This window comes from Clinocottus analis, unplaced genomic scaffold (genome assembly GCF_023055335.1).
Source record: "Clinocottus analis isolate CAN_PGR_092001 unplaced genomic scaffold, fCliAna1.0.p SCAF_29, whole genome shotgun sequence".
Taxonomy (NCBI): Eukaryota; Metazoa; Chordata; class Actinopteri; order Perciformes; family Cottidae; genus Clinocottus; species Clinocottus analis.
In genome coordinates, this window is record NW_027176031.1 from 706,681 (window position 1) to 734,615 (window position 27,935).

At 42.8% G+C, this 27,935-nt stretch overlaps 1 protein-coding gene across 3 annotated transcripts; it reads left to right on the forward strand.

Annotated features, from left to right (window-relative positions):
• Positions 1 to 985: 985 nt before the first annotated feature.
• st3gal3a (ST3 beta-galactoside alpha-2,3-sialyltransferase 3a) lies at positions 986 to 27,935 on the forward strand. 3 transcript variants are annotated; one of them, XM_068593196.1, is made up of 12 exons: positions 987 to 1,226; positions 1,381 to 1,554; positions 2,515 to 2,661; positions 5,663 to 5,708; positions 6,031 to 6,123; positions 12,097 to 12,191; positions 13,315 to 13,378; positions 14,914 to 15,009; positions 15,385 to 15,571; positions 22,821 to 22,967; positions 23,298 to 23,444; positions 25,350 to 27,935. In XM_068593196.1, the coding sequence occupies exons 3-12, from the start codon at positions 2,550 to 2,552 to the stop codon at positions 25,452 to 25,454; spliced, it is 1,092 nt and encodes a 363-aa protein (XP_068449297.1). In that variant the 5' UTR covers positions 987 to 1,226; positions 1,381 to 1,554; positions 2,515 to 2,549; the 3' UTR covers positions 25,455 to 27,935. The 3 variants fall into 3 exon arrangements, with proteins under 3 accessions (XP_068449298.1, XP_068449297.1, XP_068449299.1); XM_068593197.1 differs by lacking the exon at positions 1,381 to 1,554 and having other exon boundaries at positions 986 to 1,226; XM_068593198.1 differs by lacking the exons at positions 987 to 1,226; positions 1,381 to 1,554; positions 2,515 to 2,661 and adding an exon at positions 6,239 to 6,300.

The window sequence follows — 27,935 nt, forward strand, 5'->3', positions numbered from 1 at the left end:
CCGTAATAGTTGTGGTCTGTACTTTACTACTGCCTATTGTCAACACCTCATCATTTATGGCAAACATTGCAAAAGTCTTCATCCAAAGAGACTAACCGTGAGTTTCCAGCGGACTACCTGGGTAGTACTACTAGCGGTACCTGGGAATCTACTACAGTAGAGGGAGTCTACTATAACGGAATCTACTATAGTAGATCCCGTTGTCACTTCTGTATCTCATGGCTAAGGGACTGGAGAAAAGGGTTTGAATGTTCAAAGAACCAGTTTGGTTTCAGTCACTCACAAATGGTTTTATTCAAGTTTATCTCACATACAACACTTTCAGTTCAATCAAACAGTTTCAGTGTCACATGCAAACAGTTCTAAGTGTTTAGGGGTCTTCTACAAAAGGGATTTTTCAAATTTTTTGGTAAAGATGTTTATTAGGTATTAAGTAACTTCTTATCCAAACACATAGATCTGGTGAAATCCCACTTTCTCTCTTCTGCATTAGTTGCTATTATACTCCACAGACACACTTCCCTCTCCTCTTATCTTCACGGGTCAAACTAAGGTCAACCTCGGGAGGTTTGTTGCCTAATATGGTAATATGGCCGATGAATCCTCTAACAAAGGAGAGATACTTAAACGCCCATCATATAGAAAGGATTACACAACAATACAACTTATAGCGTCCTATGCATTTGAATAGTATATATGTTCAATGTTTAGACTAAAAAGAAAAAAAGGTCACATGTTATAATAGTTATACTTTTTAAAGTATTTTTCCACGGTCTCTCAACAATAACGGTTGCGTCAGTAAAAATAACGGGTTGTGTGGATGCTTCAGTACGGGTTGTGTGGTTGCGTCAGTAAATAACGGGTTGTGTAGTTGCGTCAGTTATTAAAGGGTTGTGTGGTTGCGTCAGTGAATAACGGGTTGTGTGGTTACGTCAGTTAATAACGGGTTGTTGAAGTTTGGAGTGACTCGCTCCCCGTACACAGATGGAGCACGTGCCATTGGTTGGACAGTCGCGTGCCCGCACTGACAGCCCGCAGCCGGCCGGACGGAGGCTCCAGTCCGCTGGTGACTGTGACATGATGCGGGGATGTCCATGAGCACCAGGATGTTTCCACGTTACGCTCATGTCCGCGCGGACCGGAGCTGTCGGTAGCTCGGTGGCCAACGCGGGGGCAGCAGGCTCTGGCGGCTCGAGGTCAACTTGAAAATTAACGGTATCCGTCCGGTAAGAGTCCGTGAATGTCTGCTCGCTTGCGGAGCAGCTAGTCGGACTATAGCTGCTGGTAACTCGTTTTAACGTTCCCTGTTTCCCTGTCCCCCTGACATGTTGGTATATCATGGCGTGTTTATTCCGACTCGTCGGTGGTTACCGGAGCTAGCGCTGCCATTACTGCCGGACGTCTTCACCGCTAACGTAGCCGCTAGCTGGGAAGACATCCCCAGGCTGCACCTTCGGGGTCCCCGTTGTCACGGTGGCTGTTCTAACATCGGCGGTGTTCGGACTGGGAAACCCCGTAGCTGCGCCATCGGTTAACGTCGTTAACTGACCCGAGGTCAGTGCTTACGACTGACTCCACCGCTGCTCCTCCGTATGGTCAATTTGTCACATGTTGCATCTCAAGTAGAGTATAATAATAATAATAATAATAATAATACAGTTGACAGAACACTGCGTGCATGCGGATAGTAAATAATGGTTATTAACTGGTGAAACAGTTTGGTAAACATTTTAAATCAACTAATGAATATACGATTGCTAATAAATCACTCTATCATGTATAATATGATTACATTTTATTCATATTGCTTGTTGGTGCAGATGGAGTATGTAGGAAAAGTACTATAGTCAGGGTAGTCTACTATTAATACAAAATACTACTGGCCTCCATTTCTCCCACATCCTGTCCACCGTGTGTACATCCAACACACGTTTACTTGGTTGTATATGTGTAAACATGAGCTGGTATTCAAACTGTGTCGTGAATGAGCCTAAAGCTAAGGTAACAATGCAATCCTCGCTTCAAAGCATCTACTTGTTCTCTCACCAACTTTGTAATTCATTTTCCATGCCAACCTTACAAAATAGCTTACATACAGATATCAAAAGAAACTAAATGAATGTGGCATATCACAACTGTACAGTAGGCTCCATTAATTAATAGACAGAGTAGGTGGGGTTCTCCAAACATTTTTCACATCAAATATGTGAAGGTCCATTGTTCAGCAAATCAATGCCCAGGAGGTGTTAACCATGTCCAGCCAGTTGGGCCTTAAACACCTTTTATTTCACTTGATGTCACGCTTCAGTGGCACGTACACTGACGAGAACCGAGGGACCCGTCCTGACAGAGCCTACGCTCAGTCTCTCAGGGTGATCGTTACAAATGAAGTGTCCTCCGCAGGAAAACAGATGAATTTGACACTTCTGCTGACTGTCTGAGTCTCAGGCATTGTATTAAGGAACAAGCCGGGTATGAGCACAGGACTAACCTGATTGTTTCCTCCACAAACAGGCACCGGTGGGACGTGACGTGCACACTGGCTGGAGATGAGAATGAAACCCAGTCGCCAATTCTTCCTGGGCCTGAGCTCCATGCTGGCCCTGGGATTCCTATTCTATTCAGGGAGGATCAGCTTACGAGGATGGGGCCTCGATTCCTGTGAGTTTTCCTCTGATAAGATCATGTTAGGTACAGTATGACCTTAATTTATTTATTTCATTGATCAGTGGCGACTGCACCTGAAGTGGTGTTATCTTCTTTCTTTTCCACAAGCCATTTGTGACATGGAAATCCCATTTGAGCAGAGGACATTCCTTATTAGTTTAGAGTAACATTCCCAAAGACACATCAAGGGAAAATGGAGCATAGAACAAATCTAAATACCACAGTAGGGCTGGCAATATCACTTCGAAATCAATATCATGATTTATATCAGTAACGGCAAATAAATATGATCTTATTAGATACACTCGTGAACAAGACTGAACAAAAAATCATGGATGATGGCTATAGACGTCATATTTACACTGTGGATAAGTGGTAGGACAGCATCTGTCAATCACGGTAGCCCCGCCCTAAATCATCTCCTGCTTTATGGTCTTTGCCATAAAATGTATCATAAAAAGAAATCAATAAAATCATCGAGAAATCAGTGTTGGGTGCATCCCTGTTAGTGTTGTGAGAGGGTCAGGATGTCATCAACACGATGTAGCTTCATACCAGATGGGGGAGCCAGTCAGTTTACTTAGAGATGGGACGTTTCAAAGAAGAAAAGCAACGGACAGCCATGCTCTACTCAAATCCAACAATTTACCCAACAATTTTCATTTTGTTGTTGTTTTTCTTCCACAAGTAAACATCTTATTCTTCTCAGTCCGTTAACTGCAACTCAAGTTCTCTGAAAATATATTTAACACAAATCTTGCTGCTTTATTTTCGTGGATGTGGATGTTTGTGCACCGCTTGCTGGTGATGAAGGTCCTGGAGGGCTGCTGCAGTGGAGGCGCCATCAGAAAGTAGAACCAAACAAGGATTTGTTCTTCTGTGAACTTAAGCTTTTCCTGAGTCTCTACAGTAATGGCAGCCACAACATGAGCCGACAATTCAGCTTTAAATGCATCTTTTCAAAGCAGCCTGAGATGTCCGGCTATTATATTACACAGCGGTGGTCCGTGGTGTTGGCCATTAGGCCAGCTGTGATCGCAGCAAAAAAAAAAGTGTCACAGACCGACACACTCATACAGTCTGCTCCGTCACATGGCTCTACCACGAGCATATGGGGCAAAGGGACTGACCAGCAGAGCCACTTCACATGATACGTAAAAAAAACAAAAGAAGACACTGTTAGCCGTAAGGTGTGAGGTGCGCGTCATGCACGCCGCCCCTCAATTTTATTGCGCAATGGGTTTCAGAGACTCTCTGATTCGCACGTGTGTTAGACTCCTTGGTCCGTGTTTCAAGACGGGAAGCGGCAAGGTCTGGGCACGGGCGCTCCAAAGTACGCGACCGAAGCCAGCGTGCCACCCTCGGCCCGAGCCCTTCCAAGCCGACCTAAAGGAAATGCACCCAACAAGGGGTAGCACAGCAAGGGAAGGGCACAACCTGTCGGGTCAACAAAAATGCATGTTGTCCAAATCTATCAACAAAACTACCACACTGACCCTGCACAGTGCAGACATGACATTGCAGCACAGCTGTGCCGGCAGCAATCTCTCCCCAAGCCAAGGAGAGGCTGCGGGTAGAGGCCGCGGGTAGAAGCACGAGCACTCCTAGATGCAGCAGTGACAACAGCGCTGGGGCAAAATTTATGATTAAATACGACTGCAAACGTAAAAAAAAAAAGAGGGCCCTGACGCTCCCCTGCCTCACCCCCATCCTACTCAGAGTAAGTAGGACAGAACCAGAGCACAGCAAGCAGGCGTCACCGTGTTTAACCAGCAGAGAGAGAGAAGAAAGAGAGGAGCGCGTGTCAAGCTGACAAGCAAGCTGGTTACAGAAAGCAAGGCAGCAGGAGCACAGATAGGAGACAGAAGCTGCTCAATGAGAACATAATTATAATACATGTAGTGTATTTGTGAAAAAAAATAATAATTAGAAAATAGCTATAACTTTGTGATTCTGTGTAGGCCAACAGAGAAGGCCGAGCTGACCCTGACGGCCCGCCATTGATATTACATATATATACAGTAACAGTGAAGCAGTGGCTATCTGATGTGAAAGGTGCCATACGTTAATTTGAGTCTCTTGAATTTCCCTTAATACTATGCAGACATGTGCCCTGATGTAAATGCACAAAATATGAATTGCCCATTAAACACAGTGCAACACATAAAAGAAGTGAACTATGGTGAGTAGGTTAAAGTTGAAGTTCTCCAAGAGGAACTTAACAGCCTATGAAAATCCTGTTTTTGCTGTGCTCCAGTCATTTAAATTCAGCGATCGACAGTAATGTAGAAGTTACTCTGAGGTCTACATGTAGGGCGTTGCGATCCAAGATGAACGCTCAGTGGAATTTCACTATGTCATTAATATATTATATCCTGTTAGTGTTTTTTTCAAAAGGCTTGCATCATGCACCACAATCCCAATGGAGAACAACACGTTTGGGATTTCACTATGTGTGTATTTAACGCGGAAAGAGTACAATTCAATTTATAAATCCATTTTTACATAAAAAGATTTTACATCTATTGGTAGACGCAATGTAATAACACACAGTTCTGGCTCCCTGTGGACTTGGCCTCCATAGCACATGTGTTTGTAGAGTTGGCCGAAGGAATTAAATCAATGACTGCGGTGTCGTTGAGTGCAAGTGGACAACAGAACCCTCCGACAGGAAGTCTGACCACTGCTCATTCTTCCTCTGCCGGTGACCACAAGCATGAGCGGATGGAGGAGATGCCACAGGAAAAGTTCTTGCCTCTTTGTTGATTTTGTGGATAAAACTATACCGACACTCTGATTTTACACCAGCATAAAGACAGCCAGACGCTCGCTGAAACAGCCCACTACCACTTTGTGTTGCACTGAACGATTACCTTTGGAGACGGAGCGGAGTTAACAGATGTGCTGTGACAGAAACCGCTTCCCTTGCTCCTAATTAATTGACATCAAACAAATAACTATGATATTCTAAATCATTCTTCTTCTCTTTGTCTAGTGTATGACCAACAAGGGTTCCTTCTGAAGCTGGATGTTGTTAGTCTGTAAGTATATATTTGACTTTTTGTCTTTGAAAAATATATGATCCTTTATTAATCATTTGCATTTACCCATACTTGATTGAACCGGCTATCTTGTGATAACGGGACGACCATTCGTCCCCCTGAGCTACAACCACCCCAAAATACACTGCATTTATACCTTGGGAGCTTGTTTTCAGGCACTGTATCAATGGAGGCATGAGGTGCATGATCTGCATCTTTAATTGTCCCTGCTTTTGTTTCCATTTTTGTGAAACATATGTATGTATGTCTATATATGTATAATTTGTGTGTGAATATTTCACCATCGCCTCCATGTCCACAGGCCGTTGGAGCTGATGTACAAGTACGGCAATCTAAGCGAGGGAGCCTGTAAGCCTGGTTTTGCAGCTGCCAAGATGACAGCCATTTATCCAAAGTAAGAATATGCACACAATGGAAGCTAGCTTTCGAGACATCAAACACGCTCTTAAATAGGACATAATGATGATGTGACACGGGAGTTACCGCTTGTGTACCCACTGGTCCAACAGCTGCACGTGGCCACGTTGATGCTTAGGAGCTCCTCGACAAGATCACTACTTCGTTTGACCTGGTCAGTGGGCCAGCGTGACTTCTGTCAACAGAAAGCTAAGTAGATGCTAGCAGAACTCAGTCGTAGTCAGAAGAGTTCAGGCTTAAACATAAGAGGAGTTATGACATGTTAAGTGTTTTGCTTGGTGTAGTTTTTTAACTGTCAATGGCTGAAAGAGGAGAAGAAACGGACTTGGTGGTGGATTTACTGAGGACGCCTTTCTCACAGAGGGTTATGGGCATGTTTGGCCATGGCTGTCCCCACTGGCCTTCATGGCCATCAAGGGGGGCTGTCTGCTGTGCGCTTCCGGCCTCGTCCTGGTTGCTGCTGTATTGCCTCTGCTCAACGCTCCTTCCCGTTCCTCAGACGCTCCTCCTGTTTTAACGGGAAAAGACATAAACACAAACTGCCCCCAGCTGAGACAGAGCACACCTTCTTAACTGAACCACACCCTGCTCAGATAGAACTAATAGTGACTGGTTGTTGATGAGGACTACATGCATTGTCCGTAATGACGCAGCATCCCGTCATGCGTGGCTGGCTGTCCCAGTGGGGACAGCCAGTGGGGACATGGCTGTCCCCACTGGCCTTCATGGCCATCAAGGGGGGCTGTCTGCTGTGCGCTTCCGGCCTCGTCCTGGTTGCTGCTGTATTGCCTCTGCTCAACGCTCCTTCCCGTTCCTCAGACGCTCCTCCTGTTTTAACGGGAAAAGACATAAACACAAACTGCCCCCAGCTGAGACAGAGCACACCTTCTTAACTGAACCACACCCTGCTCAGATAGAACTAATAGTGACTGGTTGTTGATGAGGACTACATGCATTGTCCGTAATGACGCAGCATCCCGTCATGCGTGTATTTATGTATACGATATAATACAGAACAAAAGGCCCTGGTAGAACATGCACGGCCCGCCACTGGACAAATGTCATATCATGGATATTGAGTTTTTGACGAGGGAAGTTTTCACAGCAATATAAAATCGATAATAGAGATGTAACATAACCCATTTAACTTTCTAACAAAAACCTTGCTATTATAATTCACCTCCTGATGCCTAAAAACTGGCCTACATCAAGTACCTCCTATTTTTATATAAAGCTCTCTGAGCCCAGAGTGAGAGAGTAGAGAAAAGATCCCATTTCGGCCTCTGCATTATTAAAGGCTGACGAAGTCCCCACCCGTTGAGGCTCCTCACCTGCACATGTTTCCAGCACAATGTGTAAAATGAGTGGGAAGACGCAGTGGTCTGACTGGGCAATGTGTGGCGCAGATCTATTTTTGTCCTCTTATGCTCTGCCGTCGTCCCAGTGCGTGAGAAAAACTTCTGGACGGTTCACTTACCAACTTACTCGCTGCGCGCCGGAGACACGCAACCCTCAAACTCAGCGGGGCCTTCAGACAGCGGCGTTAATGAAGAGTCCAGATTGTAGCATGTACAACAACAAAGAAGGATTTCTTCAGGAGGGACTAGCTGTGAAGCGCCCACGGCATCCTTGACCCATTTAGTCTGCTGTCTTTGCTCAGCTGGTTCCTCTGTGGCTGGTTCTGGTGGAGAGCTGATGCAAAAACACAACCAAATGCAAAACAAACACAACCAAATGCAGAAAACACAACCAAATACAGAAATATGCTGTGAGTAGCTCACAGGACAATGGAAGCTTTTTCCAGGGGACATGCACACGGCTGAAATTAAACAACGCTGCGTTCCAAGTTGCATACTTTTTACTTTTAGTATATTCTGCAGCTGCCCTTACAAAGGACATACTGTTGCTAGCAGTATGCATTTCATTGGGACATAACCTTCCTCATAACATGGCACCTTGAACTTTGACACAATTCCTCAAATCTCAGCTGTGCAAAAGATTGTGGGTCAGAACATCCTGAGAAACCACACATGCTGCTTTCACACTGCTAGTTCAAAGTCTGGATGTTGTAATGTAGAACATCCAGACTTTGACAAACTATGTATTGGGACACTCGGAAATCTTAAATAGTATTTAAGATTATTGGAATGAGCATCTAGCCATTAGCCTCTTGCTCATTATTAGCCTTCCATTTCCAATTATCTGATGGCATACACACAGTTAATTGCGATTTAGGCTAACGTTAACATCAGCTAGTGTTAACTGGCTGTGGCATTAATAGTTACTAATTATTTATCAGTTATCAATTAAGTAACTGCTGCATATCCTTTTATTACAGAAAGGGTCGGTATACATTTTAAAATGTGATTCATGCCATCAAACTAACTTATTTTGACTTGTTTAAACTATTCATTTTAAAGTTTATTTTTTACCTTGAGTGTTATTTGCTAATAATTCTGAAAGTAACTATACCCAGCTAACATCACGTTTGACTGTTTCAATATTACTTGTGTGCATTATTCAGATTGTTTGCATTGACCGGCTAATAATGAGCAAAAGTTTGAAGCCAGGTTAACAGCAAATATCTGCAGTAATGTCTGAATCAAGCAATCTCAAAAGTAACTACATGTTAGCTCAATGTCACACACTACTGACTGACAGCCAACGTCAATAACTTAGTGCATAATAACCTTTAAATTTACTGAGTGAGAAACATTACGTCCAATTTTACATGAAGCAAATCTATGATTGAGGGATTGCCTCTACAGCTCTAAACATGGAGATAGCTGAGCCGGCGGCTAGCAGCTAATGGTGCTAGCAGTGGTTACGTTAGCAAAACACAGAGAAGCTGAGATTACGACACACTTAGAGGGAAAGCAACTCCTTTCTCTACCCCACTTTACATAAATAAAAGCTGTTTGCTGCCATAGTAATGCTCTACTTAAGCAATAAAGTACAAGAGGCAGTACTGTATCGTTCAATAATGTACTGTTCAAGGGTGTTGTTAGACTATTAATAGTAATAGTAAGCTGCCTTTCAACTCAACATAGTTGTAGCCACCAAACATTGTGTATTTTCGTTCCTCATCTTAGTTTCCTGTTTTACGCGCTCGCTCCGCGCTAATGACTCTGCTCGCTAAGAGCGTTAACTAGTCTGCTCTCCTGATTGTAAGCCATCAACGTGTGACTGTATGTCAGTAACACGGACCACAAATATATTATTCACCACGGCCATTCTCATCAAAAGTCATTCTCCCCAAAATATCAAAGTTTACACAAAACATGTGTAAGTTATTATATTGTGTACGTAAACAGCTAGGGCTTTTATTGTGGAGGGGGAAACGAAAAAAGAGGAGAGGAGAATTCGTTTGAGTGAAAAGGGAGACAAGAATAAAGTGGTTACTGTCTTGTTTATTATTATAAAAGTTTAGGCCCAAGAGAAACCCTCGGCTACACATGTTTGGTAACTGTCAAGCTTGAAATGACAATTAACAGTTGCTCAATTTAAATCACCTGTTATTTCAATGCGCACTGATATGGAACGCTCTGGTAAATGTAAACAGGTTGTTCAGTACTTTATGGCTGAATAAACTACACCCCGTGACTTACTCTCAACCAATCAGAATGCTTGATTTGATGCACCTGTATTATACATTTCAAATATAGCACAGTTGAACGTGGACAAGGACAGCTGTGTTACAGTGTCATGTGAGGGGATTGTCCCTTTAATGGTTCTATGAGAAAAATTATTGATATTAAAATAACTTAAATTTGACATTGTCATCGTAAGGGTCATTCTGAAGAAGACTCATTTTATTGGGAATGTTTTATTGTAATTTCCCTTTAATTTTCTCAAAAACTGTAAAATGACTTTAGGTCTTACTGGCTCATTCTGAACATGACCATTGAAAATGTTTGCAAACCTCTGAAGAAAAGCGAGTATTTATTCAATTGATGTGTGTTTAAAAATGGGAGGATCGTTAACGCAGAGCTCGTTTGTGGTCAGTCGGGAACATTTTGAGCAGAAATCCATCGCATTTTGCTGACGGCTCCATTTGGTATTTAAAATGTTAGAAATTATTGCACTCAAGTCTTTTTTTGTTGTAAGTGCCGTCGTGTAGTGTATTAATTTATTTACCTGGAGCAATTTCAAATCACAAGGCCAGATGTTGGTGTTGGTGGACCTGTTCAATTCAATTTGTGGTTTGGAGGAATAAAGTCTGTCCCTCCTGATTCATGAGGACAAACCAACCGCCTTCATAGCAAGATGTTCAAGCCGGAGAAATGCATACACTATCAGAACCTGGGTAAATGTTACTTATTGTTGTTTCTTTCTTTTAATTGTAGTGTTTTTGTTTTTGGGCTGCTGCACCCACCAATATCTTATCGCATATTATATAAATGTATTTTACCGTATCTTATCCTTTCCTCTTTTAGTGTTGAGACAGAAAGGCAGGCTGCATAATTAGTAGCTGATTTCTTCTCTGTGTCAAAGTGTTTTCAGGGTTTTTTTTCCAACATTGGCTGATTAGCAGCTGTTTTGTGTTACCAAATCAGAGCTCATTTGCGGTTCATTACTTGATATTACACATGAAGGAAACGAGCTGCCAGAGCTGCAGGGTTGACTCGGTTAAAGAAACAGATTTCCTTCTGTTTCACTTCTTTCACAGCAAAGTTTTATGCGCATGTTGCTATTCGGATGCTTCATTTTTCACAATTAAACTCAGATTATTTTAGCAGTTAAAGCCAAATGTATTTCTTCAAAGCAAGACGGTGAACTGGTTTTCATAAGTTAATAAATAAGTTTCTTTTAAGTATTGGGGAGACTTTCCTCCCTCAATTGTTTTAGTATTGAGTTTATTTCTATTTATTAGTTACTGACCTTTTCCAGTTTTTTGCTGCTATGTTTTATGTCACTTCGATTCTGAATTAAAACATTTTGTCCCAAAAGATGTAGAAGTCTGAGGACACTAAGGGGCATTATGGTCAATTTATTTCCTGTGTTTGTTTTGGGACCTCTCGCCCAGGGATGTTGACCAGATGCATTCAGACGTACACTCCGTACGTACAGTACATGCATGTCCAGTTGTGCTTCAACACAAAGCTCAACTGTGAAAGCCTAATCCCCCCAAAGTGGAGACAGATGTAAAGATTAAATAGAGCATAGCAAGTTTAATGCTGTGCAGCAGCAAACTAACAGAATACTTAACTGTGTAATTCTTCTTTTACATGCAATGTACAGCAGAGCGTTATTAAAGGTGAACACAATGTGGTAACCAGCCATTTGGACATGTTCATGAGTCAATCATCATCCTATTATATCTCATTATCTTATTCACCTTCTCTCATTATTATTATTTACATTACTACTTCCCTATATATATAGATATATCACTGTCTCTCTGCAGTACATCCAAATATGGTCACTTCCATTCACTGGTTACAAAAAAGTTTAAAAACATTAGGCTTCAAAACTCCACAAACCAATAGGTGATGTCACAGCAACTATGTCCACTTCTTATATCCAGTCAGTGAAGGTATCCCTTTAAACTTATCCTGTCCAGACGAAGTACACTGTTTCTCTGGTGCCACAAAGACAGATTTTTATTCTCATGGCAGTAGGAGCAGCGTCGCTCCGGGTCTGGTGCTCAGTTCCCGGACGACCCTGGTGGTCGGAAACAGGCGAGCAATGTCCATTCACCTCCCTTAAAGTTTTGATTGGAAATGGGCCATGCTCGCCCCTGTCCCAGTTAGTGAGCTGTGAGTTTGTGTTGGTGAAAGGGAATTCAGAAAGACTGTGGATGAGCTGGAAACACAATGCCCTAAATTCTCTTATAGCATCCTGCCATGGATTGGGGAAGCCGCACATGTTAAGGCCGTACGGGTCTTGGACAGATGACATATTTACGATTCACATTTCTTTACTCGTACTTGTTGGTTTCTTTCAACAGGTTCACCAAACTGGCACCCATGTTCCTCGACACAAACTACAAACGATTCTCCAAGATCAATGATTATTCCCCCCCGTTTGGTGTCAAATCACAAGGTATGACTACACTTTCTTGTTTTTGCAGGAGCAGGTTAAAACTGGATGGTTCTCACCACTATCTGAGAAAATACCCTCAGCCTCAGTATGCCTCAAACATGTTTGTACAACGTGTCGTCCAACCTTGTGTGAAGAAGTGTTTGGCCTGTTCTGAACAGAATACAGAAGTGTGCCCTGCCTGCTTCTGATTCTCTCCAACAATTCACAAGAGGACGAAACAACGGCGTACGATTTACAACCAGCAGCCTCTCGTCGACGTGGCTGCACACAATGGCATTTCCTGCTTATTGTGTGTGTCGCGTAGCCAAACTAGTATAGAATGTCAGTAGATAAATATGAGTGGGATGCTTTGTTGAAGCGTGCTTTGTTTAGGCATAACAGTAACCTCATGGTGGTGGGTGTTTTAAAGGGATACTTTTTACCCCCCATGAATAATAATTCTTTAGATTCACCACTCTATCCTTTGAATACCAAAAAACTGTGATGTCCGTGATGTGTATTATTTGCACTTAACAGCTAACAGCCAAAAGTTTCTTCTCTACTTGGGCGTCCAGTTTGGCAGTTGTTTGCTGACATTGTCACACCTTCTTGACTGCAGACTCTTCATTAAGGCTTCTGAATGTGATCTCCTAAGCAGCAAAGAAAAGAAGAAAATAAAAAGCAAAACATCACAGCACTTATCACTAAGCGTCAATTGTAAATTGTTGTAGTTTAGACCGTCGTTTCTGTTTCTGTTACAATAACATGGAACCGCTGAGATCTGGGAACACTTTGGCATCCCTAAAGCAAAGGATGAGATCCCAGTGTGTCCTCAACGCATCACTTGCTGCATCCTATCCCAACTGTCCACTAGTGATCAGTGAGGACTCCCGTTAATGCCACGTGTGACCGTGTGTGCTGAGCGCCTTTTTAACCTATGGAGGTTGTGCAGTTACAAGAATGATATAAATAGAAAATTGTGCATTTGATTGAACAGCTAAAAAGTAAACTTACAATGTTGCATAATACAAAATTGGTTGGCACTATATGGATGGAGTGTGGAGAGGGAGCATTATTTATCTTTCTTTGTCATCTCACGTGTTTTCTCTCGTTCTGCCCCCGTCTCTCTCTCTTTAACCTGCAGAGAAGATCATAGACATTCTCCTGTCTGCTACTAAGAACTATGGCCTTGGTGAAGAACTGGACAGGTGAGTCAACGCCCATTGTCCCGTCAGGCTCTGGTCCACGCAGTGCAGTCATCATCATATCCCCTTTTGAGGGGCGGTGTGTAACCTCTGAGAATGCACACACACACACACACACACACACACACACACACACACTGAGGAGACGATCAGTGTGAGCTTTAATACCAGTCCATTAGAAAGTCTCTGCTTACGTACTCCACGCTTCATTCACCAAAGGTGTTTGTTTTCATCAACTTTGCATGTTTCCAATCTCTTAAGTCCACCAATGAAGTCATCTGACTTTAAAGTCCCATTAAACGGAAGGTAGAGCCTCTTCAGCTTCTGCATTAAGTTCCCCAAGTTAAATTGAAAATTATAACATACAGAGGCAACACCTAATGGCAACACACAGAGGCAACACACAGAGGCAACACATAAAGACAACACACAGAGGTGATACCATCACAATACTTAAGTCACAATACGATATTGAAGCTGCTCGCAGCTGTGAGCGGGACATCGCTCCAGCATGTCGGGAGGCACCTAAGGGTCGCGGGCGCCAAACTAGTCCGGCCGAGAACGTTGGGGCACCAGGCGAAGGTTCTCGGGCCGGGCTAGCCAGCGAGCTGCAGGTTTACCAAATTTAAATAAACATGTCTACTTTCATCTCTGTGTGTTTATGAATAACCTGAATGCCTCTCTTCTTAAATGGTAGCTCAAAACCATGTGTTATAGATTCCAAACAAACTCTCCGCCCACATGACATGAAAGTCCATCTTTAATGAACGGATCCCAGATGAGTTGCTCGAACTGCGTTGTTTGACTACATGTTTTCTGTCTTTATATGGACCTCATCAGTCTGGCAGACGGTCCAGACTCTGTTTTTATCAGCCAGTGGACACAATTAGGAATGTGTTTATTTTTCCACCCAGAATTAAGCATTGCAGACTAAACACTGCACACATGTCTTACTAAGTCCACGACACAATATTATGATCTTAGTATGATCCCAACTGTGACACATTGGTAACTGTTAGAGAGAGACAGAGTGTTGCACACTTGAGTTCATAGTGACTAAAGAACTGTGCCATTAACAGTCCTCAGAACTCTATATTTTTCAATATCAGAATCTCACTGGCTGCCTAGAAAAATGAATGAATAAGAAAGTGCTTTCTTTTGTCGTTAGTTGATTTTCCGTCTAGCAGGCACTTTATTTAATTTTAGATTTTGTTCATTTCCTGGCAAAAAGGACATCAGCGACACAAAAGAACAGCTGTCAGGTTTAAACTGAAAGGTATCAGGCAATTTGAGGATCCAACAACACTTTCAATTCTGAATATCAAGTGAACTAATCTTGAGAAAGAGCAGGTGGTCCTAAAGGACCGAGTTGAAGAAGGGCACCAGTGAGGGACTCATTCATTCCCAGTTCTCTCCTCCACTGGTTTAGAGTCAGCGAGGCAAACACACTCACTTCAACACACACCGGTTTATGATGCATTGAAAATAGAAAGGGCGTATTGGGGTAAACGACTGGATTAAGTAGCTCTGTGTTACAGCGCCAGCTGTAAGACGTGCATCGTCGTGGGGAACGGAGGAATCCTGGCCAACAAGTCTCTGGGGCCGAAGATCGATGAGTTCCATGTGGTTGTCAGGTGCGTTACGATGCAGACACCACTCTTTCTTTTAAATGTTAGTTTGGAAAATGAATAGCTTATGAATTTACTATATATTATTATATATAAAAGCTTTAGACATCTATAATTTTGTGTTTGATATTTATCTATTAATAACATGTCATACTTTTTGTTCATTTATTTGCTCGTTACATAACATAATCATGACCCATTTCTTTGGTGGATGATGATGGACCATATACAGTATAAATTATATACTATAATAATAATAATAATAATAATAATAATAATAATAACAATAATTAATATATTATGTGACTTGACCACTGCCAGTGTTTAATTATTTTTTTGGGCAGGACATTTCATGATTGATTTTGCAGCTGTGTGTTGCAGGTTGAACGAGGCCCCGGTGAGGGGCTTCGAGAGGGACGTCGGCTCCAAGACCACCATGAGGATCACCTATCCAGAGGGGGCCATCCAGAAGACTGAGCGCTACGAGGCTCAGTCCCTGTTTGTCCTCTCTGCCTTTAAAGCTCTGGACTTCAAGTGGCTACGTCACATTGTCTTCAACCAGAGGCTGGTAAGGCAGCTGGAAGCTGTTTATTTCAGTTGGTGATTGGGAGGAGGTTTTATGCACATTTCTGATTGGTACCATATAAAACCTGAACAAATATTACCACAACAAGTCGGAAACAGAAGCATGGAAGAAGATCTTTATCCGCTCTGGGGCTGTGGCTCCACTCATTTACTGTCTTTTCTGCATTTATCGAATGTAATGTGTCTTAACCAGTTAGCATTGATAATTAGCGTTTATGATTTTCCTGAGGCATACTAACATAATCCCATCACATCACCGCAAGTGACACAGTAAGTGAGGAGAGGTAGAGATTACCTTTCTAGATTTGTCGCTTTTTAGAAATACATTTGCTAAGATGGTCTTAAAAGTCCAGCAAGAAATAAGCCAATTTGGCAACACTGTAATGTGTTGGGTGCCTGCATGTGATTAATTCGGTTCTATTAGCTCAAAATTCATAATTATATTACATTTTTGGGCAGTTTTAAAACCCAAAAGCCACCCCTCGACATTCCCGTGGGTAACAGTGTAGCATCAGATCATGAAGGTGATGTCAAGTGTGCATCAGATTTGGGCCCTTTCAACGCGTATGTACGTACATATTTTTCTCTATGATTTGTCCTGTTATCCACATGCAAACAGTGATTTAGGCCTCGGTGTAAGTGTGTGCAAGGATCTTCCATGCAGCAAAAGAAACAGTGCCTTGATTTGAACGTTGTGAGCCGCAGGGAGCGACTCTTTTCCTTCACTCTGTAGAATTGTGTCCAGCCAATAACGAGCTATTAGTGTGGAAACACAACGCAGCACCATGACACCTCTAATGGTGTCTGTACAAGACAAGGCACAGTCAGCCATGTGCAGGCTCAATGTTAGCGCTAAACCCACAGCTTTTTCTTATCTATGAGAAATCTTGAGAAATAGATTATTCACCACCTCTTTCCACTTACACTGAACTGCTATGCTTACATCATTACCAACTCCCAACGGGTCTCAAGGGCAGAGCCAGATGTTGTGAACATTCTGCTAATCTAAAAAATAAATAATAGCTACCAAGGAAAAAACCATCCTGTGAAGCCGACAGCTTCACAGGATGTATCTTACTGTTCTAAAATAACTTGTTCAGGATGTGCCTTTGCCTATTGACAGCTGAGATCGGCTCCAGCGTTCCGCGACCCTAAACAGGATAAGCGATTAGGATAATGGATGGATGGATGTTCCTAAAACTGTCTTCATCATTCTGAATCCACAACCAGGCGGCATCCTCCGGTTCTGCAGAAAGAAGTCGAGGCTGCAGTATCTTAAGACCTGCATTCTCTCTGCCGACCAGCAGTCTAATCGAAAAAGAAGATTGTATAGCAGTCTGAACAGACGGGGAAACCAGCGGGGGTCAAATGTTCATTGAGGTCGAAATTGATTCAAAAGGAAGTAACAGCTGATGCTGATCAGCTTTTGGTCTTGTTTAAGCTACAAACACGCAGTCTACCTGTATTGACAGTGTGTTTTATCAGTAAGCTTTCCACATATTGATCTCTGAAGGAAGGGCAGAGGAGGTGTATCCACACACCTTTTTGTTTTGACCAGCAAAAATGTACTTTAGGTATACCTTATATATCTTATTCTATTACTTAATTTTGACTGATGTACCTTTTGGAGAAGTTGTGGCAAATACTGATAGCCCATTGCTGAATATCCGGCTCCAGCCAGAGAGCGGCGAGTGGGGAGTAGGAGGCTTCAGCTCCGATGCACATCAGAAAGCAGCGGCGGAGAGAAGCAAGCCAGGGCTCCGTGCGGCTGTCATAGGGCGGCCCTGGTCCTGTATCACATTTCACCACCACTGACAGGTGGACGTGTGCATGCTGTTGCATTCCTTACCCTCTGTTGTCAACACCTTTCTCCATCAAATCATCTCTGGGACCTAAGGCCGCTGTTTTACACCTCTAGTTTCAATTTTTTTTTTTACATATGCAGCATGTTTTCTAAAAATCCACACACTTAGAACCTTTTCATTGCCGAGCAGCAACAAAACAAAGGACATTGCTCCTTAAAAACAACTTTCTTCATGCATGTAAATGAATTTCGTCCAACGGTTAGTTGTTTGTGGTTTCTTCTGCAATGTTCCCACAATCAGAAATCAGACCTTGTCTTCCGTCACTTTTTTGTTTGTGCAATTGAGTTTGTATGCTTTATTGAGTCAAAGCTACAAAGACACAGAAAAAAACTGTGGTTGGCGATGAGATGCTGCCTGCAGGAGGCTTGGCCAGCAGGCCTTTCACCACGACGTCCAATGTTGACATTTAGACAGGGTCAGATAGCATGGAGCCTACTGAAGTCTGAAACTCTCGTCTGTAGTAAACCATGTAGATGGTTGCTTGACTTGGCAGAAAGGTTCAATGCTGCAGTGTCCTATTAACTACAAGTTTTCCGGTCTGATCCCCGGCTCATTCACTAAAACTCAAGTTGCTCGCCGGGTGCTTTACAGCAGCTCACTGCTCCCAAACGCTTCAGATGGGTTACATGCCGAGGTCACATTTCATGCATATACCTGTATGCATATGGAAATTAAAACAGTTGAATAAAACAGTAATAGTGTTAAAGGTCTTTAAAGCTAATCAGACCAGCTTAATTTACAACAAGACTTCAGGACCGGGGGATCGAATTCCCTCTGCGAGAGCAGGGGAGTGCAGACAGCACCATTAATGGACACACACATGCTGACAGGTTATGAATGGGCAAGTGTTGGCTGGAAGAAAACTGATTGCAATAAGATAAGGAAAGTGGCAAACCAGACATTGAGAGCTGCAAATGTGCTGTACGGTTAGGACATCCATCATGGCCGACTTCCTTGGATGCAGCGGCGCTTTGAGCTGAATGCTAACATTAGTATGCTAATATATTCACAATGATAGTGTTGACATACTGATGTTCAGCAGGTAATATTTAGCAGCTCTATCCATATAGACTAGTGTGGTTGCAGACAAATTACATACATACAAACGCTGTAAATGCTTTGTGCAGTCCCAATGTGTATGGAAGCCCAGAATTACTTTGAAAAGTCCCTGTGAAAAGAGCGATAAATGATCAATTCTTAAGGTCCATTTAGAGTCAAATGGACCATAATGGAGGCGATGCTTTAGGGCGGACCACAATGGGATTGAGGTCGTTACCACTACATAGTCCACTCTGGAATTTGTCTGTTGTGGTGGTCCATGAATCAATGGTTGGGTTACGAGGACCACTTAACCTTTTATACAGTCTAGGATCTGTTCTAATGTTAGTTGACATGTACTATCACTGACAGGATGTGAGAATTGCTTGTCACTGGATCCCGTCTGCGGTGTGCAGATGGGTTTTCCACAGACTTCTATCCTACTAGTGCTGCCAGCAGAGCAGGTGTTGGGTTTCCTGCTCGAGAGAAGAGCAAAATGGTCAGACATGATCACCACCTGATCGCTCAGTCTAACAGGGCAACATCGCTATGCTAGTAAGCTAATAGCTCGTATCACTGCTGTTAGGTTTCTCCCTCCTCAGAGGCAGGTATCCCAGTAACTGTTCATAAACAGACATCAGGACTGCCAGGCAGGCTGCTGGTAATTAGGGTAATGGCCCCAGGTATCCTGATACAGGGACTTCCTTCTCTGTCTGGCTTTGTTTGCTCCACTTGTTTTTCATCAACGTTTTAATGGCCTCAGCTCAGGCTATTGCTTTCCATCATATGTTCCACTTTGCACACCATCCTAGCAGGCCATGGTAGGAAGCTTATTCATCAGTAACATGTATGATGACTGATATATCTGTCAAAAATGATGTGGTTTGTGTTGTACATCAATAAAATAAGAAGAGGAACTCCGGTGAAAAGAATTGTGAATATTTTTAAAATAACATTAGCTCCTGCCTAGGGTCCAAAGGGGCGGAAAGTTTCCAGTAAATTTCCAGAAACTTTCCGGAAACTTTCCATGGGAATTTTGGCTCGGGAACGTTGGGACGTTTTTTTGCAAAAGCCTATAACAGGGAACTTAAATGTAGACTATGTACGCCGAGCTCAGCTGGACCTTGAATGCAGCTGGTTGGGAACATCGTCTGCCAGAAACATAAACGTAAACATAAAACTATCTGTTGTTTTTTAACGTTTTTGTCATCAGTGTTGCGTCTGAACGTTTCAGCCCGACGCCTGGCAAGTGTGAGAGCGCCGAGTTGCGTAGAGACCAAGAGCGGTATTGCAGACAGAGATTTCAATTATAGCTGCAACCTTTTCAAAAAAATACCTGAACTAGTTCATTTTTCGGAGCTGTGAACTTAGTTCACATTTTTTAATTAGGAACTATGAACTGAACTAGTTCATGTAGGTCCAGGAAGAAAGCATTTAGACCTGAAAGGATTCAGGGAAAAACACTAAAGGAAGAAATTTGTGTTGGGGGGGGTGGTGATCATACGGAATACACCTTTTTTTATTTAACGTTCATGTTTTCGGTGTTCGATGAAAGAATAAAGTTCTACTCACAAAATGTCAAAAAGGTCAAAAATGTAATTTTTAAAAGTTGTATTATCAATGTTTGCATGCATGTCTGCTTATGACAAGGTAAATACAGTTAAATTACCCCAAAATTTCCAGTTTATTCCTGTTTATTCCCGTATATTCCCGTTTATTCCCGTTAATTCCCGTGGAAAGTTTCCAACTTTGAATATTCCCGGAATTTTGCAACCCCACTCCTGCCAAGGCCGGAGTGGCAACACTTTTCTGCCCGGGAATTTTAGGCTCAAGACCAGCCCACTTTTTCCATGGTAGTGGAAATTGGATAAATGAAGCATCCGTTCAGCTCTTACTATCCTGTATTTTTTTTATTAATACCAGGGTCCAACAAATAATGTAAAGATTAAATACAACAATAATAATCCACTTCAGATGAGAAGTTAACAAAAAAAATCCACTATTCCACAAGGATAGGTTGATAAATTAACACAAGCAGAAATAAATAAATAAACATTTGAAACGTATCCCACTCTTCAACAAAGAGGCATATTGAACTAATCACTGTACAGTATCCAGTTACATTGTGAATAGCACCAACAGCATCTACAGCATCAGTAACCGCCTAAGCAGTGCACTGGTTTCAGCCACTGGATCTATAACTGTGTCGTTGTTTATAGACATCCTCAGTCAGCTTCCATGTAATAATGATATTCGTAACTTCACAATTTCTAATATTCAAAAGGCTATAAAAACAGATCCTTAAACTTGTAAAGTAAAATTACAACGCATTATTGTTCAAGCTGACCTCTGCTATGCACATGTATATGGCCATTTTACTGTACAGTTTTGGAAAAAAGTGACTTCATAATCAGCTACAATGTAATAATGGTATTCATAATTTCACAATATTCAAACAGCTATAAAAGCAGATCCTTAAATTTGTGAAGTAAAATTACCACACAAATAACCCAAATTCAGCTTCTATGACATAATGGTATTCATAATGTCACAATTTCCGAGATTCAAACTGCTATAAAAACAGATCCTTTCATTTGTAAAGTAAAATTACAATTCAGTCTTGATCAGACTTTAGTTGCTTTACAACAAGGCTTTACTACAAGTTTAAAGATCTCCTTTTATAGCAGTTTGGATATTGAAAATTGTGACATTATGAATATCATTATTACATTGTAGCTGATTTTGAAGCCACTTTTCTCAAACTGTACAGTAAAATCTCAACATGGACATAGCAGGGATCAGTCTGAACAAGACTGCGTTGTAGTTTTCATTTACGAGTTTAAGGATATGCCTTTTGAATATGAATGATCATTATTTCATTTGAGCTTTTGAGCTCGGCTTCTCTGTGCTGCGTACTGCTCCACGTACTGTATCACCTTGAATAAAGGTGCATTTAGAATTGCAATTGAAGCTCACTCGGCGGATGTTGGCTCACTTGACCGCAGCACCTGTGTGATGGACAAAGTCAACATAAACTTATATGCTAACCCAATGACAGGATAAGCATATGTGAGGAGGTTGTAATGTGAGAGTACACATATTTTGGAAGATATAAAAAGGCTAATATTTTAATTCAATTTAATATTTTGCTTGGGAATAGGTTGACAACGCTACAACGATATTAATCAAGGCTACAACGTTAGCCGAGTAGTTACGTTGCTAATCATTAGGCCTTTACCAGTTGCGACTTGTGTTTGTCCTCTTAAAACATAAATCGGTTAGCTTGGCACATTTGGCATCCTCCTCCTCCAATGCCTTTCTTTTTTTCAACCTGGCTTCCTCTCGTCCATCCTCCCTGACGCATATCGTTGCGGTCGGGCCGGCCCAGCTATCCGTAGCCTATCTGAGAAAACTTTTTGGAAAAGACGCGCTGAGGACCGAACCAACTCTATTTGGGAGGGGTAAACTTCCTTGCATGGTACAACCCATGCAGAGGCTGCAGTGTCAGAATGCGATACTTGTGTAGCTCACTTAAAGAGAAGATCGACTAATGTGACAAATGTCAACAAATAAAATTCTCGACCGGCCCAGAAGTGAAGCGGCCCACCGGGAACTCTCCCGATTACTCACCCCGGGCCTGGCTCCTGAACTAGATTAGTAGCAGTGATGAATAAAGGTGCCAGGCCAATATTTTGTATGTATGTTGTATATATGTAGAGAAATGCTCACATGTTTGAAGTCATTGAGAAACAGTGTCTGTAAAATATCCCACACATTATGACATCAGCTTTTAATAGCAAATAGGTCACTATTTACACATTACAACAAGCCAAATAGTCACTCTGCTTGTAGCTCTGGTTTTGGTCTCCAGCAATTTAAATGCTCCACTAGATTGACCAGCTAGTCCTTTACTGGAAAAGCAGACGTTCCCAATGTGTCTGCTGTGCAGGTTATACATGTTGTGTATGGCTTTTTATTAATTCTGTTGGTCGTATAAAGCTACGTTCATGAGAAGTGTGAGACTCAACCAAATTAGTCAATCTCCCGTAAAAGCGTAACACTGAAGTAAGAGACTTCAAAGCATTTGAATGATTCTATTTAAACAAGTCAAGTTAGTAAGTAGAAATAGTATTGAAATCTCATGTTTTTATTTTACTCTGCTATTATTTAAATTTGTATTTATCCGATTTATTTGTGTAATTCCAACTTTCAATATGCCCTATAAATCTATTGGAAATTATTTTCTTTTGATTATGTAACTTTCAGTGTGAGTGACTGATGTTGGACAGTATGCGGCTCACACTCATGTCCTCGCTCTCTGTGTCTCAGCACAGCACTGATGGGTTCTGGAAGTCGGTGGCCAGGTACGTTCCAAGGGAGCCCGGCGACATGCGCATCCTGAACCCCTACTTCATCCAGGAGGCCTCCTTCAAGCTCATTGGTCTTCCTCACAACAAGGGCCAGATGGGCAGAGGGGTGAGAGACCTGCTGTCCTCCTGGCAGTCACTTCCCGTTCAGCTCAGGGTTGAGAAGTAGCAGCAGCAGCGTGAGCCGTTTCTCACACGGCGGCGAGCTAATGGTCAGGACTGGAGCCTGTGGTTGTCTGTTTGCATTACAGAGGCCCCTGTGAACACACAGCAGGCTTCAGCCCAGCAGCCTGAAAGCAACATGTTACCATTAGGCTGTTAAAATACAACCATTCTTCAGATTTCACATCTGTAAGATCTCCACACGATAACAGTTTAAATGACGCCGGTCTTTACATACTCCACATGTTCTTTGAAACACATGATGTCTGTTTTTCAGAATATCCCGACCCTTGGGACAGTCGCCATAACGATGGCCCTTCATAACTGTGATGAGGTAGCGGTGGCTGGATTCGGCTACAACATGAGCACCCCCCACGCTCCGCTGCACTACTATGAGAAGATCCGGATGGCGGCCATAAAAGAGGTACGTGTCTTCTCAGCCTTCAGTCTCTCAATCGATTCCAACTTTATAATTGTCAGTCCATGTGTGAGTGTTGTGTTACTCCTAATGTGCGAGGATTCTCTTCGCACCTTTTTCCAGTGATCGCTTTTGTTGTCGCCTTCCACCAAACGTTAACTAGATATCGGTCTTTGCGTTGAGTGTTGTGCCATCAGTTTTTCTGGATGGGACACTTTTTGGATGTTTTTGGTCATCCAAATCCCCGTTTCAAATCCTGAAGTTGATTGGACCGGGTTAGGGAGTGCAGTGCTACACAATTGACGAATCACATGCTGTGTTCACACATCATAGACTATAACAAGAGAACGTAGTCATCGTGAAGTTTTAAAGCTTTGAGTTGCTGTTGCCATCTTAGCTTTGGATCTGTAACGCGAGGTGACTACTGCATACGGCTCGGGCAGCCACCTGTCAGTCACTGTAGCCTTTTTGACGCATTAGTTGGCTCAGTGTGACATGAACTCTGGGTGGTGAATTCACTGTTGAGCTTGATGATTCATCCCCTCAGACCACAGGTGTGTGACCCTCTATTTCCTGCACGTTTTTACTCTCCATGGACTTAATACTCCTACACATTATCAAAACCCCCTAGATTTGTTAGCATTCTCACCGACCTGTCAACAAACATCTGTATGTTAGTTTTAGAAAGGTTTACGCTGAACTGGAAGAGTTTACTGGGACCGTTCCTCCCATCTGAAATGCCTTTTAGGAGGGATTTACCCAGCATGAAGCATAGTGGCCTGGGATTGTGTATGAAATCTCAAGTGCAGCGACGTTGGCGGGTGCCAGTTTTTGAGAGCGGTCACGGCACACTACATGCAGCGCCTGAGCTGCCGCTCGTTCCACTCGAGCGCCTCCCGGCCGGCTCATGAATCACTCTCAGCCAGGTTACTGAGACAGACATGCAATCCCCTTCATCCTAGTTTCACCGACTGCCACAGACTTGTGTTTCAGCTCCAAGAGGCAGAGCGGCTTGGCCCCAACCCCTGGCATGTATAAATGAGTCCTCCATTAACCCACATGGATTGATCCAACCAGACACTGATGTCAACATGTTGATCCTCTTTTAAGGGGGTCAAATAAGACAATTTGCAAGAGCCACAATTTTAATTATGACTTAAATAATGAACACTTTGCCAAAGAAGAAAAATATTGTCATCAGCAACCAAACAGACTCAGTTAGTTGCATGGCTTAGTTTCTAAAGATCTCATTCAAGTGGATAAAAAAATTGTCAGTTTGAGTAAAGGTAAAAACACCAAAGCCTTTGGCAGACGGATCGACCGACCGGCATCACCATCCAAATCCAGAGACTTTGTTTGATGATACAGTCGTTCCTCGCTATAACGCGGTTCACCTTTCGCGGACTCGCTGTTTCGCAGATTTTTTTTTTGTTGCTTTTGTTTTTTTACAGCGTACAGTATGAACGCGCATTGTGTTCTGCGCCCTCATTAAGCTAAGGGACTGTACTGTACACCGTGTCAATCAATCTCCTCCGTGCAGTGTCTCCTGTACAGGACAGAATACGTCGGGATAAAAAGTCAGTGGAGCGGCGCCCGGACAAAGAGGCACGGCCAGAGGACCTCGTAGATTGATCATTAAAATGAAATTTGTTAAAGATGTTCGGACTTATTTTTTTAAATCCGCGAAACTTTGAGAGTGTTTAAATGAGGGAGAAATGTGAGAAAATGTTAATACATGTCTGCTGACTACTTCGCGGATTTAGTCAATCGCGGGTTATTTTTGGAACTATCCCCCGCGATAAACCAGGGACCACTGTATTCCACTAGTACTACGTTTAGTTTGCTGAAAGTGGAATTAAAAATGTGCTGTAAAACCCAACCGCCTTATGTCCCGTGCTTGTGTGTCTGCAGTCCTGGACCCACAACATATCGAGAGAGAAGGAGTTTCTGCTGAAGCTTGTGAAGGCTGGAGTCATCCAGGACTTGACCAACGGGATCTGCGGTGCGGGATGCTGACGGTCTTCGCTCAGCACTGTGAGGGATGCAGCACTGAGCTCTCCAGCAGAGAGCAGCTGTCACACACTACCGCGTCAGTGTGTTTAAATGAGGCTCAATGACCATAACACGGTGTTGGATATTGACATATTGCAAGCAATTGGCCTCTGTATTTAGCTTGTCCTGGTTGCAGGTTAGTGTATATTTACATGGATTTGGTGGCTAGCTCAAAGGGATGCAACCCCAGTGATGGGGTCCTGGCTGCCCTCCTACTAGAACTGTGGAAGGGAGGAGAGGATGAAGATGTTGGGTTTAAGTATTGAGCCTGTGCCAAGTATACCTCTACAAGTGTCCTTCTGCTCACACCTCTGAATGTAATCTGCATCAGTCGTTTAAGTTTGTCTTCCAGCTTCTTCGTTAAACAGCGTGAAAGCTCACAGCGTGACTCCATCGTCTTGGACCAGACCCCCGGGCTAGACCCGCTCTCTGTCATGGCCACATGGCAATCACCACACAATCAGTATGAAGTAAAAAGGCCTCAGCATGAACAATACAACTATAACACAGATAACATATTAAATAATGACAGCTTACCACACTGACTACTAGACTCTTCACGAGGCAGCATGATGACCATGTGACCCTCCATGTGGCTCCATGTGGCCGCAGCAGCGCCTTACAAGCGCATACATATTTATTAACTGTTTATGATAAGATGCTTTTTATTTGTCCCCAACAAACACTGTGGCTCTAAAGTGTGGAGTCAGCTAGTAAATTGATATTGCAATGTAATTCAGACAATAAATGTACCATTTAGCTTTGGCCACAGAAGATGAAGGATGAAGAGGTTTAAGCTTTAGTCCACGATGGAGGAGAATGCTGCTGGAAGCTGGGTTAGTGATGTAAAGTGTGGCTCTTGATCCTTATTGAAACACAATAACTGCCCTGTGAATATTGGATTTGTTTGTTTTTCTTTGAACCTTGTTGAGTCCTCTCAGCCATCTGACTCCACAAACACGCCTTTTCTCTTGTTTGTTTCATAAATGAGCTGCAGACATTATGTTTTTTATTCTTGAAAACAAGAAGTCAAATATGTTTGTTGAAGAACAAGCATTGTCCTTCTCAAACACTTCTAGTGAAGATGTGAGCTGTAATGGTACCAGAATGTGGCCATGACTGGACATGCTCACAGGGTTTAACTGGCATGTCTTTTGGATTGAATGATCAGTTTTCTTCTCATCAGCCCGTGTTGACCCGATTCCACCCAAAGAAGATGTTATAATAATAAGAAGACCTGACATGTGAATCATATCACACACCTGTCTATCACACAGGGAGTTAGCTTGATTTGATTGTGGGGGTTCATGACAGCCCCAAGTCCTTCGGCTAGAGCCGCATTGTGACACATAAAGTCAGGTCTAGATACAAATGACTTATCATTATGATCATAAATAGAAACATATCACTACAATTCAGATTTTATATGAAATCATTGGGATCTGTTGTGACGGCATTTATATAGCGCTTTTCTAGTCTCTGTGACCCCTCAAAGTCCCCCATGGTGTCCCCCAGGGTTCAGTGCTTGGTCCCTTCACAGACCCTCCACCGCTACGCCTTCAGTTGCATCGTTATGCTGATGACACTCAGCTTTACCTCTCCAAGACCACCACTGCTGCCCCATGTCTAGACCATCATGCCTACACCATCATGTCTCGACCACCAGATAACAGCCTTCCGTAGCGTAACCAGGTCCTGAACGACCTCTCTGACCTTCCATCAGCTCGCTCCTCCATGTCTCAGGTCCGTAGATTTCAGCCTCTGGAGGAGCGAGCACAGACTGTGCTGACGGTGTTTACAGCGGTCACCTCCTCTCTGAACTTTTTACCAAACCACATCAAAACACCATTGCATTGTCCACAATCAAAGAGGCCCTCGCTATTCTGATCTTAGCTTCATTTCCTCCTTTTGTCTGTATGATAACGTTTCCTGCTGGTGTCTTGAGATTTTTGAAAAGCGCTGTATAAACCGGATGTATTATGATAATTATGAGGACAGGAGCCGGCGTGCATGACATGTGGGCTGCAGGGAACCAACCATCCAAAAATAACTTCAGGTGCACCGAATGACTTCAGTGGCATTGGTGTGGCTTGAGCGCGTGGAGCAGCTGTGCTGATGCTGCTCCACGCTCACTGTGCTCTTCTACTCAATGTCGACACCAAAATGTTCCCCACAGGCGGCCCTCGGCCCGGACCGGTTCTCAGGCCCCCGGAATGCAGTTACAGTGAGAGTTTCTGTCAAAGACATGGATCGAGCTTTATGAATCCATCACTTTATTTACTCAAGTCAACTGTATTGTGAAATGTGTTTGTTGCTTTATGCACTCACCTCGCTGGAGGTGTTTATGGACTTGACGCTGGTCAGATGCTCAAGCCAAAGTATTCATATATTTATTGCAGGCTGTGCAAAAGAAAGTGTTAAAGAATAAAGATGTAAGTGATGCTG

Excerpts from the sequence above, each read along its gene's own strand:
- st3gal3a (XM_068593197.1), top strand. The coding sequence starts at position 2,550 with ATGAGAATGAAACCCAGTCGCCAATTCTTCCTGGGCCTGAGCTCCATG. Across the intron at positions 2,662-5,662 it reads AGGATGGGGCCTCGATTCCT|TGTATGACCAACAAGGGTTC; the intron begins GTGAGTTTTCCT and ends CTCTTTGTCTAG. Across the intron at positions 12,192-13,314 it reads GTTTGGTGTCAAATCACAAG|AGAAGATCATAGACATTCTC; the intron begins GTATGACTACAC and ends TTTAACCTGCAG.